Source organism: Rattus norvegicus, chromosome 6, assembly GCF_036323735.1.
Source record: "Rattus norvegicus strain BN/NHsdMcwi chromosome 6, GRCr8, whole genome shotgun sequence".
NCBI classification, from domain to species: Eukaryota; Metazoa; Chordata; class Mammalia; order Rodentia; family Muridae; genus Rattus; species Rattus norvegicus.
In genome coordinates this window covers 110,447,431-110,464,560 of record NC_086024.1, presented here as the reverse complement: position 1 = coordinate 110,464,560, position 17,130 = coordinate 110,447,431, and the positions used below count along the sequence as shown (strand labels likewise).

The 17,130-nt window shown below is 43.3% G+C and overlaps 2 protein-coding genes and 1 pseudogene across 8 annotated transcripts in view; 1 reads left to right on the top strand and 2 right to left on the bottom strand.

The window, feature by feature from the left end:
* Prox2 (prospero homeobox 2) overlaps nucleotides 1–4,487 on the top strand; it is a 29,611-nt gene extending 25,124 nt beyond the window's left edge. The window contains exons 6-7 of one of the 3 annotated variants that reach the window (NM_001191771.2): nucleotides 277–478; nucleotides 1,340–2,105. In NM_001191771.2, the coding sequence (NP_001178700.1) occupies nucleotides 277–462 (186 nt within the window). In that variant the 3' untranslated portion in view covers nucleotides 463–478; nucleotides 1,340–2,105. Of the gene's footprint in view, nucleotides 1–276 lie in introns of all 3 variants that reach the window. The other 2 variants (XM_063261940.1, NM_001412323.1) reach the window with 2 other exon arrangements.
* Nucleotides 4,488–14,982: 10,495 nt separating this feature from the next.
* The window catches only part of Ylpm1 (YLP motif containing 1), a 76,208-nt gene continuing 74,060 nt past the window's right edge, over nucleotides 14,983–17,130 (bottom strand). For 3 of the 5 annotated variants that reach the window (XM_039112041.2, XM_039112043.2, XM_039112044.2), the window contains 2 exons: nucleotides 15,689–15,866; nucleotides 14,986–15,379 (listed from right to left, as the gene is read on the bottom strand). In XM_039112041.2, the coding sequence (XP_038967969.1) occupies nucleotides 15,720–15,866 (147 nt within the window). In that variant the 3' untranslated portion in view covers nucleotides 14,986–15,379; nucleotides 15,689–15,719. Of the gene's footprint in view, nucleotides 15,380–15,688; nucleotides 15,867–17,130 lie in introns of those variants that run through there. The other 2 variants (NM_001271258.1, XR_010052072.1) reach the window with 2 other exon arrangements.
* On the bottom strand, nucleotides 16,601–16,695 carry LOC120093483 (small nucleolar RNA U13; annotated as a pseudogene).

Below are 17,130 nucleotides of genomic sequence, written 5' to 3'. Positions count from 1 at the left end.
AGGGAAAGAAAGCTCAAACCTTGAATTTCCCACGGAGTCATTAAAAAATACCCACTTGGTGGAACCAACAAGTCCTCATACTTGTGCCCAAGACACTCCCCGGAAGGTCATGTAAGGTCTGTGTTTCTCTAGATGACAGGACAGTCTTGGGCTGCAGAACCCAGGGCAGCAGAGCAGGATACTCTGAACAGCGTCAGGCAGCGTCAGGGCTCTCCACAGTGCCAGCACTTCTAGCCTCATTTCTTCCTTTTCCTGGGGGTGTCTTTGGGGCTGCAGGTCCCAGAATGCTTCTTGCAAATTGCCACCTTGACATTACAGGAGTTCTTCAGGGCTGTCTCCACAGGGAAAGATTCAGATCCTTCCTGGAAGAAACCCATTTACAAAATTATTTCAAAACTGGACAGTGACATCCCGGAGATACTCAAATCTTCCAGCTATTCCCAAGGACTGTTTCCAAGTTAAGATCCAACAAAATGAGGTCAAGTATGATAGCACAGGCCTTTGATTCCAAGATGGGAGGTGGAGGCAGGAGGATCAGGAACTTAAGGACAGACAGTCTTCGCTACAAAAACAAACATCAAACAAAATGAGTAGACAGGCCCAGGATGGCCCAAGATTTGTCATAAATGGCAGTTTAGCTGTAGTCACATAAGAGAGCACAAGAGGAACTTGAGTAGGTACAACTGCCATTTTGAATACTCGTTTTCTTGTCCAGAATCATCAGATAACCACAGTGCATCAACTAAGCCTATCAGTGTGTTCGCAGTCCTTTGGGAAAGGAACACACATTTGGGATCAGAAGACTTAAAGTCATTAAGAGCTGCAACACTGATAATCTCCTGGTATTTCTATAACTCTGGAAGGAGGCTTATAGCCAAGTGGTGGTGGTAAACAGCTTTAATCCCTGCACTAGAGAGGCAGAGGCAGGTGGATCTCTGTGAGTTGGAGGCCAGCCTGGTCTACAGAGTGAGTTCCAGGACAGCCAAGGCAACACTGAGAAACACTGTCTCAAAAAACCAAAAACCCGGGGCTGGAGAGATGGCTCAGCGGTTAAGAGCACCCAACTGCTCTTCCAGAAGTCCTGAGTTCAATTCCCAGCAACCACATGGTGGCTCACAACCATCTGTAAAGAGATCCGATTTCCTCTTCTGGTGTATCTGAAGACAGCTACAGTGTACTTATATATAATAAATGAATAAATAAATTTAAAAAAACCCCCAAAAACCCCAAGAAAATTTGAAGTGTGGGTACCTCATTGATCCTTATGCCAGGATACAGAATCGGTCAGGACTGTGGAGGAAGCAATGACTGTGTATGCTGGACTCATGCTGTAACTCAGGGAAAATCCATACCAACAGGACACCCACAGAGTGGCACTGCCATTCGACCAGGTTTGCACTCTGGAGTGCGTCACCATCCACCGCTGTTGCTTGCATCTGTCTGCTGGCACACTGTGTCAGCTGACAGTTCTACATCCTACTTGACCTATGTGCTGATGCCCCAACTGCCTATACGCACAAAATATATATAAATAAAAATGGAACTTCATGATGAGGAGGCCAGAAGGGGCCCTGGAGACCATCTGATCCACCTTGTGTAACCTGTGGAGGAAACAGGCTAGCATACACTTTGTAGGGCCTCACATTCCATGAATGGCAGGGCTGGGACAAAGGCAAAAATGGAGATTTTCCTACTTTGAAATGATTACAGTCTATGATTGAACTCGCACGGATGAGCAAATGACATTCATATTCCCCCCATGGGTCCGACACAATTGTGACAGACTCTGAGCACCAGGCAAGGCACACATAAACTGGAACAACTGTGTCTTCCAGTCAGAACCAAGCCGGTAACACTGCTGGAGGAGAGCAGGATGGAGTAGCCTTCAGGATTCCCAGTGCTAAGTGAGTGCAACTGTGCCTGCAATAGCTCCCCTCCCTGCCCTCAGCCCAGAACGATTTTCACATCGAGCTCCTCTGCCTTCAGGACTTGATGGGTCGTGGCTGTGGCTACTGCTAGATATGTCAGACTACACCAATATGAACAAGGCCTTTCCTCTGAATCTTCTGTTCAAATAGTGGAGAGAAGAAACAACACATACTTAAGCAATTCCAATCTCCATACACTACTTGAGGTTTTCCGGTGTCTGTTTTACTGGATGTTGAACCTCTTGCTGAGTGCATGTTCCGTCACTGAACTCCACTCACAGCTAAGAATTTTGAGACAGGGTCTGTGTATCCCTGGGCATCCTGGGAATATGTCAAACAGGCTATCCTCAAATCCCCAGAGATCTGCCCGTCTCTGCCTCCAGAGTGCTGGGATTAGAGCTGTATGCACCACACCCAGGGCAACTCTTATTTTAAATGCCCTTAATGTACCTAATGATATACAAGCACCACTCTCATTTATTACTGTGCTCACAAGGCTCTCCCTTCATCAAACCCAAGGAATTTGCCAAACTTAAGTTTTGAACATTCACAAGCACTGAGTAGCCTGGGCAAGGGCATCAGTTGTTTGGAAACAAAACACCTCTCCAGAGCAATGTGACACAGCTATGAAGACTTTTGCAGGAAACATCTCTACAGGTCCAAACGACTGTCCCCTGTCTCAACCTGAGTGTCATTAGCCTATGTCTTACAAACTTGAACCAAGTCATTTCCAGGGCTGTGGACTTTATCCTGAACGCTAATTAGATGGAAAAAAATGTGCTAACTCAAATTGAAAACATTTGTGTACTGCAGCCTTGCCAGGAAGCATTCTCTAACCACTGAGCTCGACACAGAAGAATGTATAAATATGTATGCTCTGCCAGCTGAAGAATTCTGTCTTATTCCCGTTTTCTGTTTCTACCAAGTATGTTTTGTCAGTGTTGGGAACTTCCTGTGAGCGTGAGCTGAGCCAGTTATGTTCTTTCAGCAGTCACAACACTGCCAAAGGTCTGGTCATTTTTCCATTAAGGTATATGTGGGTGCTGGTCTCTCCCCAGTCAGACATCGTCAGAGTCGGGCGGGCCAAGTACTGCATAATGCTGTAGTCATAGGCTGTGGGGTGTGCTCAATTCCCTACCAAAAGCAGCCAGTTCTCTGGCATTCTGTAGCACAGATAGATACATTAGGGAACTTTAGTAACCCCAACTGCCTAGACTGAGCTGTATAAAGCAAGCTGGCCTTAAATATCCAGGGATCCTTCCACCTCTCCGGCGCAGGAGTTCCAGGCACACACCACCCTGCCTGGCATGACAACCTTTACTTCACAACTTTGGCCAGACTCAAACAGTACAAACCCAAAGGCTCCTTCGAGGCATATAAGTACTTGAATCACATTCATTTTTCATCAAAGAAAGGACAGAGATAAAAGAATATTCTTTAATAAAGGTCTACATCCCGGCTCCATGATGGACATCCTTTTTTCCAGAATCGGTCTTACTAGGTGTAGCCCTGCTGCTCTGGATGCCTTCCAAGTGCTGGGACTAAAGGTGTGCACCACAAAGGCCATCTTGGAGGTCTATTTTAAAATAGTCTCAGGGATGAGGATGTAGTTCAGTTGGAGAGTGCTTGTCCAGCATGTACAAGGCCCTGGGCCCAGCACCTCATAAAGCTAGTGTGGTGGCACACAGCTGGAAATCCAAGCATGTAGGAGGTAGTGGGGTTATAAATTCATGGTTACTCTTGGCTACATAGCAAATTGGAGACCAGTGTGGCAAGTTCCAGACTAGCTTGGGCTATACGAGATCTTATCTTAAAAATAAGTAGAATCTAACTACCTGAAATTTCACTGGTTTCCTGAGCAGTTCTCAGTAGTTCCTATCTGTCTATCTACCTACCTATCTATCTATCTATCTATCTATCTATCTATCTATCTATCTATCTATCTATCCATCATCTATCCATCCATCCATCATCTATCTATCCACCCATCATCTATCTATCTATCCATCATCTATCTATCCATCCATCCATCATCTATCTATCCACCCATCATCTATCTATCTATCTATCTATCTATCTATCTATCTATCTATCTATCTATCAGCTATCTATAGTCTGATTTTTCATAATTATCCACTCTAGTCCCCAACCCTTTTGAGGTGAGTTCACCCTTCTCAGCACTGAGAAGGTGAGAACTGTAAAGATTTCCGTGATGCCTTGGAGATAGTGGGCACTCTACCAGGCTGAGTGATGTCCATTCACATTTGAAAAGCACTCTCTACTTCTCTCCCCCATTCCTGTTTGTTTTTTGTTTTGTTTTGTTTTGTTTTGTTTTTGAGAGGGGTTTCAGCAGCTGAAGCCAGGGCATCATGTGTACTACGCACACACCCCATCACGGAGAGCTAACACCCTCTGCAAATCCTCTGCAGTTTCTAACTGTCTTTAGACTAATGCTTAGGGAAAAGCTTACAGTATAGCAAACATGGTATTTCTCACAATATTCTCCATCAGATATACAGTAAGTCACAGGCACTAGTACAGAGAGCTTCTGTGACCTACATTAGTAACTGGTAATACACACCTTCACAAAGGCAATGAAAGAAAGGATTTATTCGGGCTCACAGTTGAAGGGTATCGTCTGTCATCACTAAAGCCAACGCAGCAGGACATAGCTCATCCACGACCGGAGCAGAGAGCGATGGATGCTAATTCTCAGCTCTGTCTCCATTGAACAATTCCTGCCCAGAGATTGGTGCAGTCCAAACTAAGATGGACCTTCATAGACATTCACAGATGCTAACCTTAATCTAGATAATTTCTCGCATGTCTGCCCAAAGATGAGTCCCCTCGGTGATTTTGTGTCCAGTCAGGTTGACCACCAAGACCAAGGATCATAACCCCTGCAGTAGACCTGGACATATATGGGGGAGTCACAGGGATCTTCTAAGACCATCCTGCATATCAGATACTTAAGATTCTTAACAGTATCAGAACTACAGTTAGGAAGTAGCAATGAGAATAACTTTATGGCTGGAGATCACCACTACATGGGTAACTGTGTTCAGCATTAGGAAGGTTGAGAATTCACTGGCCTAGGCATTGAATTTCATCAATAAGAACCACCCCTACAGACTGACAGTGGCCTCTGGGGAAGCAGAAGGGAAACACCCACTAGGGAAACAGAAGCAGCAGATTCCCCCAAACTGCTTATTAGCAACTTCCCAACTAACACACCAAGACTGGTAGAGAGAAAATTCTCAGGGCATGTTCTCTTAACAAAAGCTGCCCAGTGAGCTGGGCAGTGGTGGCACAAGCCTTTAATTCCAGCACTAGGGAGGCGGAGGCAGAGGCAGAGGCAGAGGCAGGTGGGTCTCTGTAAGTTCGAGGTCAGCCTGGTCTTCAGTGAGTTCCTGGACAGCCAGAGCTACACAAAAAATCTTTTATCTCAGAATAAAAAAAGTTTCATGTCTAACTAATAAATGAACAGTTCCCATGCTGTGTTCCAGAATTCACTACATGAAGTAGAAAGATCCTAGAGGTGAACCCCCTTTAAAACCATTCGACGCCTATTTTAAAAACTTAATTTTGAACTAGAACATATTCTGCTTACTTATATTAATTCCAAACATGTATTAAGCCTTAGATTTAAATAAGAGCATCATAAAACTGACTTTTTCTTTTAAGATAAGTCCTGGAACTCATGAATATCAGGCATACCCTGAACTCAGGGAACTGAGTGCTAGACTAACGGGGTACACATCACCATACTCAACTGTATTTTTACTTTTAAATTATGTGTATCTGTAAGTGTGGGCTTGTGCGTGAGTGCAGTGCCTGAAGAAGCCCAGAAGGCGCTGCGTCCCCTGCAGCTGTAGCTATAGGAAGCTAAGAACTCAACCCAGGCCCTCTGCAAGAGCACTACACACTTTTACATGCCGAGCCATGGCTTCAGACCCAAACCGGCATTCCAAAACAGCCAGAGTACCGGGCAGTGAGATAACTCGGTGAACAAGGTGCTGTTGCCAAGTCTGAGGGTCTCACTTTGACTCCAGGATCCATGGAAGGTTGTCCGGTGACCTCTACCCCCTCCCATAATAGTAAAAATAACAACAAATGTTGTTATCCAAAACAGTAATGCATTATTTTAAACAAGGGTGTTCTAAGCTAATGGGACAAAAAAAAAAAAAAAAAAAAAAGGTGTCACTGTGTGGTAAAAAAATCCACTCAAAAAGTTCTTCAAACATTGTTAATTTTCTGTTTCTAAAACACAGTAATTACTAGGAAGAAGAGAGAAATTATTCCCATGCCCAGGATTTAGTCTTCTCTACTTTCACTGGGAAAATTAGAACAAACGCACATAAGGAACATTCGCAAGGACACGAAGTGCAAGAACAGGGCAGCAACTCACCAGGGGGAAACTGTGTGTGTGTGCGTGTGCGTGCGTGCGTGTGCGGTGGCACACACCTTTACCTTTAATCCTGAAAGGAAGGCAGAGGCAGGCAGCATCTTTGAGTCTGAGGCCAGCCTGGTCTACGCAGTGAGTTCAAGGACAGCCAGGACTACAGTGATAGATCCTCTCTCCAAAACCAGGCAAACAACGAACATGAATGCACACACAGGAATCTATGTGCATCCAAGACAGTGAGCACACAGCACGGGTAAGGGCCACCTCGGATGAAACAAGGCTGTATATTTCATGTTCCTATGCATTTGTACAAACAAGAACATTTGGAAACCAACCTTCGGTGGCATCACTAAATACTTCCTAAAGGGGGGTGTGAGTGCCGATAAGTTTCTGCTGTAATATTTAACCTTAATAATGGAAATAAATTCATATGTTGTGCTTGGAATAAATACATCAATTTAAAAAATGAGAGATAGGGGCTCGAGACCCCTTATGAACAACAATGCCAAGCAACTAGAGCTTCCAGGGACTAAGCCACTACCTAAAGACTATACATGGACTGACCCTGGGCTCTGACCTCATAGGTAGCAATGAATATCCTAGTAAGAGCACCAGTGGAAGGGGAAGCCCTGGGTCCTGCTAAGACTGAACCCCCAGTGAACTAGACTGTTGGGGGGAGGGCGGCAATGGGGGGGTTTGGGAGGGGAACACCCATAAAGAAGGGGAAGGGGAGGGATTAGGGGGATGTTTGCCCAGAAACCGGGAAAGGGAATAACATTCGAAATGTAAATAAGAAATACTCAAGTTAATAAAAAAAAAAAAAAAGAGATAATGCCCAACCCTCTAGAAACATCAAATTATACCTACCTTGATGGTGACAGGCACTAGAAACCACCTCTAATGACACCGTCTTTCTCCAGTGGAAACAGAAAACGTTTCCAGCACATATTCTGGTCAGGTTCACCAACTCAGCACAGCCGCTCGGCGCTCCACCGGGCCCAAGGGCATGCTCACCAGCGCCTTTTTCTGTGGCACACTGCTGGAGGACGTGTAAACGGCTTGCTTCAATCTTTGGCAATTGGTTAAGGGTAAGCCCATTGCAAATTCACTGTGCGTGTACTCTACTGCCTTGCTCAGGGAAAACGACTCCCTTTCCAAAAGATCAGATCAGAGTGATCATACATTCATATACGCAGTTTTATCACATAACCTTTCCAAATGATGCCTTTCAGAATTATCACCACCCCTCGAGGTACTGATCAGAAACCCTAAGATTATGGCAGGTAGTTTGTAGCTTTTAGTAGTCTCTGTATATTTTGTAAACACTACTTCACATAAAAATCTGTCTTTCCAATTCTCTTTCTGGGAATGCTGGTACTTTTCCTGAAGGCAATCACTATGCCACGGTCTCGCGCTTTGTAGCAGCCCAGTACCACCGTGCTCTCTTCCCTCCCAACCGCCATGGATCACTGTACTTCAGGTGATGCTTTTCCTCCCAGTCAGAAGACAATACTTGCATTTGTAACTGTCCCCAGTTGAGAAAAGGCAGGCAGTCTATGTACTGTATCAAGGCTGGGGAAGGGCATTCTTCCATGAGAATATTCCTGGATGACTAACTTGAGAACTATCCTGTTGTACCAGTCAAGCCCCTTACTTCCATTGTCTTTCTCTGCTCTGAAGACACTGGAATTCATGATGCCTGATTCACATGTGAATGGCTACGCTATCAGCAGCAAGACACACAAGACAGTAAAATGGCAAACAAAGCCTGGTTGTGTAAATGGCACATATGTTGACCTACATGGATTAATATCGTATTTAAATTCTCCAGGTACCAAGGCTGAGCAACTATAAAGAATTGAGACCAGATCTGAGGCCAATACCAGGACAGAGGAGTAAAAGTTCTTACCTTCTAAGAGTTTGTTCTCAGGACTCAGAGGGGATGTGAAACACAAGTGCCTGGCCACTCAACTTATAAAGGCAAACCAAGAAAGACAGTAGGACAAATACACGAGAGCTCGGAGGAGGGTCAAGATGAAGATCAGCTTCAGGGAGGAGGGAACTCGTGAACTGATAAAGGGAACACAGAGGGGTTGGGGATTTAGCTCAGTGGTAGAGTGTTTGTCTAGCAAGCGCAAGGCCCTGGGTTCGGTCCCCAGCTCTGGGAAAAAAAAAAAAAAAAAAAAAAAAAAGGGAACTGACAGTGTTCCTGCAGGAAGCTTGAAGGAGGCTGAGCTAGTGCTGGGAACCAGGTTGCTAACAGACCTCCATCTGAAGTGAATGAGCTTGTCCTTAATAAGGTGCTTAATGGGGAATTACAAATTGAAGTAGATAAGATGCTAATTACTAGAGCTAAAGAAATAGGCCACTACCAGCCAGTGGTGGTGCATGCCTTTAATCTCAGCACTTGGGAGGCAGAGACAGGTGGATCTCTATGAGTTTGACACCAGCCTGGTCTACAGAGCAAGTTTGAGGACAGCCAGAGCTACAGAGAAACCCTGTCCTGAAAAACAAAAAAATAATGCATGCACACATGCACGCAGAGAGAGAGAGAGAGAGAGAGAGAGAGAGAGAGAGAGAGAGAGAGAGAGAATAAAAAAAAAATCATGATTTTCCTACCCTGAGAGAAAACTCCATTGTTTTTTGTACCATAACAACATTTAAGATTATTAATTTTTAAATTGTGAGGAAAAAGAAAAAGGCATATCAAGCAGACCACAATTGTTTATGGGCGATCCTGGGTGTACAGCTCCCTTCCCTGCAATTGAGAGAATTCAGGAAAATGTTTTAAATAGATGGCATTGCTCCTCACAGAGAAACTTACAGCATGTATTTTCAGGTTCATATAGTTTAGACACATAATAGTTTAGAATTTACCATCCCAAGATTTTTTAAAAACCCTCATGAAGGAATTGCAAAAGAAAACAGAAGCAATGAGTTGTAGACCAGGAAACCCAAACTCCAGCCCTTCACTCACTGTAGGAAGTTAGTGAAGTCCCTTTGTTTAGCTCATGTTTTAATAAAAACTAAAACTAAAAATAAAAGGAGGTGGGGTGGGGGTGTGCGTGACTAGCATGAGCCCAAAGGTCTTTCTAATCTATTAAATGTCGAGTGTTTCAAAGTGGTGGCCCTTGAGTTGGATGAGGCAGGTAGCTAAGCCACTTACAACCCACCTTCCAAAACAAAGTTCTTGTTAAAATACTGAAATTCTCATGATAAAAAATAATCTAGGGGGCTGGGGATTTAGCTCAGTGGTAGAGCGCTGGGTTCAGTCCCCAGCTCCGAAAAAAAGAAAAAAATAATAATCTAAAGTCAAATAAATGGGGATTGAGTGCTTACACTCACTCCACCCCAAGAAACACTGTGGAAGAGGGGTGGACAGAGGTAAGAGCTGGATGGGTCAGAAGGCTGTGGGATGCTGTCTTCTCAACACATAGCCCATGAACCCATGAACTCACGGCTGCTAGGGTTACCTGCACAAGATCAAACCAAGACCACCCAACGCTATCCCATCAGGCAGCCAGCCAGCAACCCAGCAACAACAAAGGAGAGGACATGAAGGTGGGGCGGGAATGTGCTTAAGATTCACTGTACACACGGGGATTATTACATAATCAAGGCTGTCTATACACCCAAGGCTGACTTTGGGCTCCTGGTCTTTCTGACTCCACCTCCTAAGTGCTGAGGTTACAGCATGGGCCGCTCACTATGCCCAGATAGTGTTTGAGAAAATCTAGAAAATCGGGCAAGCCAAGATTCAAATCTGCCCACCGCCAGTTTCACTGGTTATAAAGTGCTGACCTCTTCTGACCAGACCTGCTATGCTATCCAAACACTACAGTGAGCAACCTCTGCTCCAGTGTCACCTGTCAATTCCACATGAATGTGATTCCTGCAGGTACACAAGGAGCATCCCACTGGTTATTCTCTCTGCAAACATACGAGCTACTGTCTAGAGCTACACACTTCGAAAGAAATAAGCGGGAGAGGCACTCAACCAATTTTATGGAATGAGACCTGTGCCCAGGTCTGCCACAACAACTAAAAAACAAACAAACAAACAACCCAAGTCTTTAATTTGTGGTAATCTTGCAACAATTCTGGCAACCACATAAAGGGACCCAAAGTATTCTGCTGATTCTTGAGGAAGGGGAGAGAGGCGTTGTTGATCCCTCGGAGGCTCCATGTCTTCCTCATGGAGTCATGAAGGCACTAAGAAGAGAGAGAGAGAAGGGAGGGAGGGAGGGAGGGAGGGACAAAGAGAATCCTTCACAATATCATTCCTAACTGGGAAGTAGACATCAGCAAAATAGTAGACCTGAGTGGGGTTTTAAATGGCAATGGAATGGACTGTTCCTATTCCTCAAGGAAGATTTTTTTATTACCCTCTATGATTTACTATTAAAAACAAGGTTGTGGATATCTGGCAGGTCATTCAAATTTCGTAAGTGGAAGACTCAAAGTTAAGCTTTACCTACACCATAAAGCATTAAGTTCCCAGGTTCCCTGTGGAATTCCAAATGCAAAGTGCTGTTAGCATCCAGAGGGCATCCATCACTGCAGGGCACCAGGATCTTTGACTTTCACACTTGAAGCAACGGACTGCAGAACTGACATCGGTTCACGCCTTGAGGTACTGGTGCACATAAACATCCAGGTCCCATGGATAGTACCTGGGGTCTCAACTCCCAAGTCATGTATGGATCAGGGAGCCATGAGTCTCTGGCCATTCTGGTCCTCATTGCTTTGTCACAATCCTGAAGGGTCTTCTAGGAAAGCAAGTCTGTCGTTGTCACCTCATTACAGTCATGGTCTCTTGATAGCAGTCTACCACTGCACTGTGCTTGCACTGAGTGAGGACGTCTGTGCAAAGGAAGCCATCGGTATAGTTCCTCCATTGCTAGAAATTAGCTAGGTGTAAGAAGGCAGATTGAGTGCATAGGAAATTCACAATTTAGAGCGGCAAAAGACAACGGGAATGTCCAATAATTGAGACCTGGGCAATTTTCATAATGATGTTGTATGATAGAGCCACTAGAGGATGGGATCTAATGCTGGTCAGCAATGGAAGGGAATAACTGATATACACGACAGTTTGAAAAGGTCTCAAAGGAACTATGCCAACGGCAAACAGTGACGCCAATCCCAAAGGATGCTGTAATGTCTTTCACATGTATAACATTCTTTAAGTGACAAGATTATGCACGTGGAAAGCAGGTGGCTGTCTAGAATCAGAAATGTGCAAGAGGCCACAGGGGTGACTTCTCAAACCAGCAAGTGAGACCTGCATAACATCTGTATCATATGCTCAATGCCACAAAAAATAGCGACATAGTTGAAACCACTTATAAAAGTTTTCAGAAAATACCCTTTATAATAAGATAACTTTGGAAAACTAGATAGAGATAACAGAAATATTGTATGTGTGATTTGAATGGCCACTAAACCTCACTCTTAAAAGGAATACAAAGTAGTTCACAGAGACCACTGACGCCGTGAATGCTTAGCAAACCTGCAAAACTTTCCTAAAAAGCCCAAGACTTTTTTTTTCTTTTTTTCAGAGCTGGGGACCAAAGCCAGGGCCTTGCGCTTGCTAGGCAAGCGCTCTACCGCTGAGCTAAATCCCCAACCCAGCCCAAGACATTTTTAATGTTGGCTATAGTTGCAGTAGGAAGCTGAGGGGACAGATGGCAGTGACTTTATAGACATGTTTGGTTGGTTCCAAATTTATACCACATGAACATGAGACATACTCCTAGGCACCACGGTTTTTTCATGTTACGCTGTGTTCATGCCTATGGTCTGACTCCATTCTGTCATGGCTCCTGCTTTGCTCTTGAGCCTCTCAAGCCTCCATGCTGGTCCTGAAGATGGGTCACCAGCTTCCTCCAAATGCTTTGAAATGGTCATCCTTCCACCTCCTCACATCCTGCACTGGTTCCTACGGCTCAGCTCAATCTACAGCAGCTGACTATATACGGCGACGGTCAGAAAGTAAGTTTCAAAAGCATGCAAGAATAAGTCAAGTCACTTATTATTGATTTGCTTTTTGTTTTGTTTTTCAAGACAATGTTTCTTTGTGTAAACTGTCCCCAGGGATCTACTTGCCTCTGCCTGGGATTAAAGGTTTGTACCACCACTGCCAGGCACTACTGACTTTTAACTTTTACTTTGTGGCTGGTCCTATGATAGCAGCTGAGTTTATTATCCCAATAATAACTCTGAGGTATGTTCTACTACGAGCCACATTAGGTCAGCAGTGTTTATAATTGCATTTTCGTCTCTACAGATGAAACTGGTGTTCAGAAAGGTAAGAGTCACATAGATTCTGAGAGAGAAAGTTTGTATGACAATCAACACAAAACAAGGAATCATTCTCCGTTTTTGGCTTGCCTAAACACTTCAATTAGAATTCTAAAACCTATATCCAGTCTGTTGTATCTAAGAACTTGCTTTTACAGACCTAGCAGTTGAGCCAGGCCCCAGATGCCCATAACAAATATGTTCGGCGTGCAGTTACCAGGACAAAACATTTAACGTGAACTCCAAGTGGCCCCAAACCAAGGAAACCCAAGTGGAAAACTCTTAGTTCAATTTAAAATGTGTAGTCAGGACTCTGGAAGGGGTGGTATCTGCTTTGACTTGCTCTTTCTGCCATAAGAGAAGTAAATCCAGCCAGATAAAAGAAACCACAACTAATATGATTTAAATAAAAATGCAAAAGAATGCCCAGTTGCTTTCTGAAATAAGAAAGACAACATTAATAAAGCTACAAAGACCAGCAAACCCACGGACTCTAGGTTTGGCATTATAACTTACAAGATTTGACTTACTACAAAGTGTTTACCCAGCCCAAATTTTCCCAAGATACATTGGATTTTCTAGTCTGTTGGTTTTGAAAATAAAAATGAGGATTTCTTAACAGTTTCCTACTGGCCTAGCAGAATCAAGTATTAACTGGTTATCTTCCTTACTGCTTCCTGGTTCCTTTTTCTGACTCTCTTTAGATGGAGGTTATCTGCTATACCCACTTCTGAGAGCAGGCAGATTCTTCTTCATTCCTATGGCTCTTCTAACTACTTTCTGAAAACTGGCAAAAGTCATGGCTGCCGCTGCTGAGACCTGTGATTCCTGGGTAACCACCACTATCTCTCGGGTTTCAAATGCTAAAGAAAGGTTTTAACGGTGACTGAAGAACAAAGGGGCCTTCCTTTCTTCTCAAGCAGGAAAACAACTTTCCAAGTCTTACTTTAGTGAGAAAAGGGGAAGCTCTAACATTGTTAAATGAGTCTGTACAAACAATTCTATTTGGCTATCTTGCCATGTAACATCCACCAATATAAGAAAGGCAGCTGAGAAGAATCAAAATGCAGAAATATGTTACAGGCTTTAGCCACCAAAATAGCTTATTAAACATTACAAACAATGGAAATCATTTAATGAAGCAAATTATACCTTTAATATTAACTTGTTAATGAACCTAGTCATTTCTTAAACAATTAGAAGTTCAGGGAAAAGTACAGGAAGATGTTGGGGTTTCCATTAATGCCTTCAGTCTGAGAAGGCCATTACTGAACCCAAAGTGACACTCCTGAACTGTTAAGAAATATAGCTCCAAGCACAGTATTTAATGTAGGTCAAAAAACTAGAAGATCTGCATCCATGACACAATGCGGAGGTCTTCTGTCAACACGTTGCCAAGTTGCTGAGCTGGCTTGCCACCAAGAACTGGTGTTTGAGGAAAGGCGTTCACGTCTATCTTCATGACAGAGAGCAACTTTGGCTGGAAGACTGGTGAAAGCATGTCCTCTCTACAGTGTAAGGAACAGTGCTGTCTGGTAAGAGTGTAAGCTCTGCTTCTCGGTTCTGAGTGGGACTATCCATAGGAGATTAAAGTTTGTGCAGAAGGCCATCTGGCAAGAGCCTGAAAAACTGGTAGGCTCAAAGGCTGCTTGCCAGAGGGCTGTGGGCTTTCCATACTCCTTCACCATGTCCTGACTGAGAAAGCAATGACTCAAGTTCAAAGTAAGGCAACAACTTGAGTTCTATGGAACGGATTCGTTCTGTTCACCTATATTCAAAACCAGTTAAAGGGGGTGGGGTCAAACATAAAGTAGTACAAAGAGGAAAAAAAGAGGAAGAATAAAGAGGCAACACCTTATTTACCCCTCCTAAAAAGGGAAAGAGAGAGAAACAGAGAGAGGGGGGGGAGAGAGAGAGAGAGAGAGAAAGAGAGAGAGAGAGAGAGAGAGAGAGAGAGGGAGAGGTATGCCCCAAGGAATGGATATTTAGACTTGATCTCTGTTAGTTAAAGACTTGAAGACTTAGGCACACCACATGGTGGCTCACAGCCATCTGTAATGAGATCCGATGCCCTCTCCTGCTGCATCTGAAACAGCTACAGTGTACTCACATATAATACATAAATAAATCTTAAAAAAAAAAGACTTAGACACAAAAAGAAATTCATCTATAAAGTTGAATGCTTTGGTTATCACTGAACACTTTGAAATCATTGAGTTGTTACAATGTGTACCAAACAGCTGTGCTAATGTTCAATAGTAAAGAGGTTTGAGAGTGTTCAGCAAGGACATACTGCACTTAATTAACAATACAAATACATTTGAGAAAAGAAGAGAAAAGGGCCCATGCTGTACAGCCTATGAATCTCATTGGCTTTATAGTGAAAGTTTATTGTTTTTAATCCAAGTACAATCAGCTACTAGTTACATACAGTAAAAAACAAAACGGCCACCAAGCAATGATGATAGTCTGTGACAGGTGCAGAGGAGGGAATCTTGTTGGGAGTCCTGTGGATCCACACCTGACTTCAGCACTTAAGCTGACCCTCCCTCCCCAGATCAGTTAAAAAAAATATTAACAGTGTCTTGCTTGGGTAGAGCAAGATTCTAAATTTTCTTGGGGACACTGGAGAACTTTTAAAAATGAAAGTGGTAAAACAAGATTGAAACGTGGAGACACAAGAAGCTTCCTGACAAAGAAGCTTCAGGAGGTCTTGGCTTCAGGTCACCTCAAATCGAATCAGCTGCAAAGAAAAGAGAACGGGGTCAGTTCAGGATAGGGTGCACAGAAGACTTAGCAGACTTCAGCATCTATCCTAGTTAGCATGACTCCATCTTCCCCAAGAACCCAGAACCCAAGCTTTCCTTACGCTCTTTACAAGTAAGCTGGCTTACAAACAACTGTTTTTTTCCTAATATTCCGCATTGCAAATGTTAGAATCAGCACATACTTACTTGTTTACAACTAGAAAAGACCATATTTAGTAAAGCATCTGTCCTCAGTACCTTGAAGTAACGCACGACAAGCTATTTCTATGGCCGGGCGCCCTTACCTTAGAGGAGTGACTCCATTCAAACCAAGGCTCATATGTATTTGGTCCGGTTGAGGGCTCTCTCAGCCAGGTGGCCGCTCTCATCTGTGATCTTCTCCCAGTCAGTCTGCCCGACCACAAAACCTATGGCCCTTTTCCTGTCTGCGTCCTTCTTTTCTTCCAGGTCTGCCCATCTCACCTGAAGAGAAAAGGCATTGGACTAGGTTGTAGGAGGTGGGAACCCAAAGGTAACCTCTCTGGATAATCTGTTATTATTTGAGTAGATTAACAGACTTAAAAATCACAAATCAAAAAACTTTCCACTCTCCGCCATCATGACTTTAAAATACACAGTTGTGACTCTTACCTGTTTCAAACTTTCCCCTAATTATAAGACAAGGTCCTACCACTGAAGGTCTCTTGACATACCCTATCAGCTCCATGGCATCTCTGGCCAGCGCCAAAGGCATTTCTTTTTTTTTTTTTAGTGTTTTTTTTTTTTTTGTGGGGGGGTTCTTTTTTTCGGAGCTGGGGACCGAACCCAGGGCCTTGCGCTTCCTAGGTAAGCGCTCTACCACTGAGCTAAATCCCCAGCCCCAGCCAAAGGCATTTCTAATATAAGCAAAACACTTGTTTCTAGTTCTCATTTTACAGCTCTGAGCCCTGTCTGCTTAAGTGTCGGTCCAGACATCCTTCCCCACTTTCCCTCTGTAATCAACCATTACTCTCTAGGCTTGTCTGGAAGCTGATATACCTACTTTTGAATTTTCATATTACATGTTGACTATGTTTCTATAAATGGAAACATATCTATATATGGACTTAGATCAAGGACAAAGCTTTATTTCTGTACAATAGCTATTGCTTGAAATTTAATCAGAGGGGGGAAAAAAACCAGGGGGCTAGTCGTGTTATTTTCTTTTTTTCCCCTCATGTCAGGTGGGTCAATGTGCCCATGTCGTAACAAGGTTTAGTGGGCAGCACACATCATGCACACAGCATGAACACACTTTATGAACTGAAAGAATCAGTAGTGTTATTTTCATTCATTAAACTACAGAAACCACTACTTCAAATGTTAGTATATGGTAAGGTTTCAACAGGAGATATATGGGTTCAGGAGTATTTCCTATTGGTCTTTTTTAAAGGTGGATTTATAGTTAAAACACATGCATGTATTTCATTCTTTAAGAGCAAAAAATTTGAGAGATTATGATCTTGTTACTTGTACTGCACATATAGTACCAAAGCATAGACTATATTTTAAATTCCAAATATAGAGCACTGAAATTCTATGCTCTTTACACTGGCTATGGAAATGCATTACTGCTTTAAGGTACACCAACTTTCCTTTTTTTTTTTTAGGTTTGTTTGTTTATTTATTTATATATTTTATGTAAGTACATTGTAGCTATCTGCAGACACACCGAAAACAGGAATCAGATCTCATTACAGATAGTTGT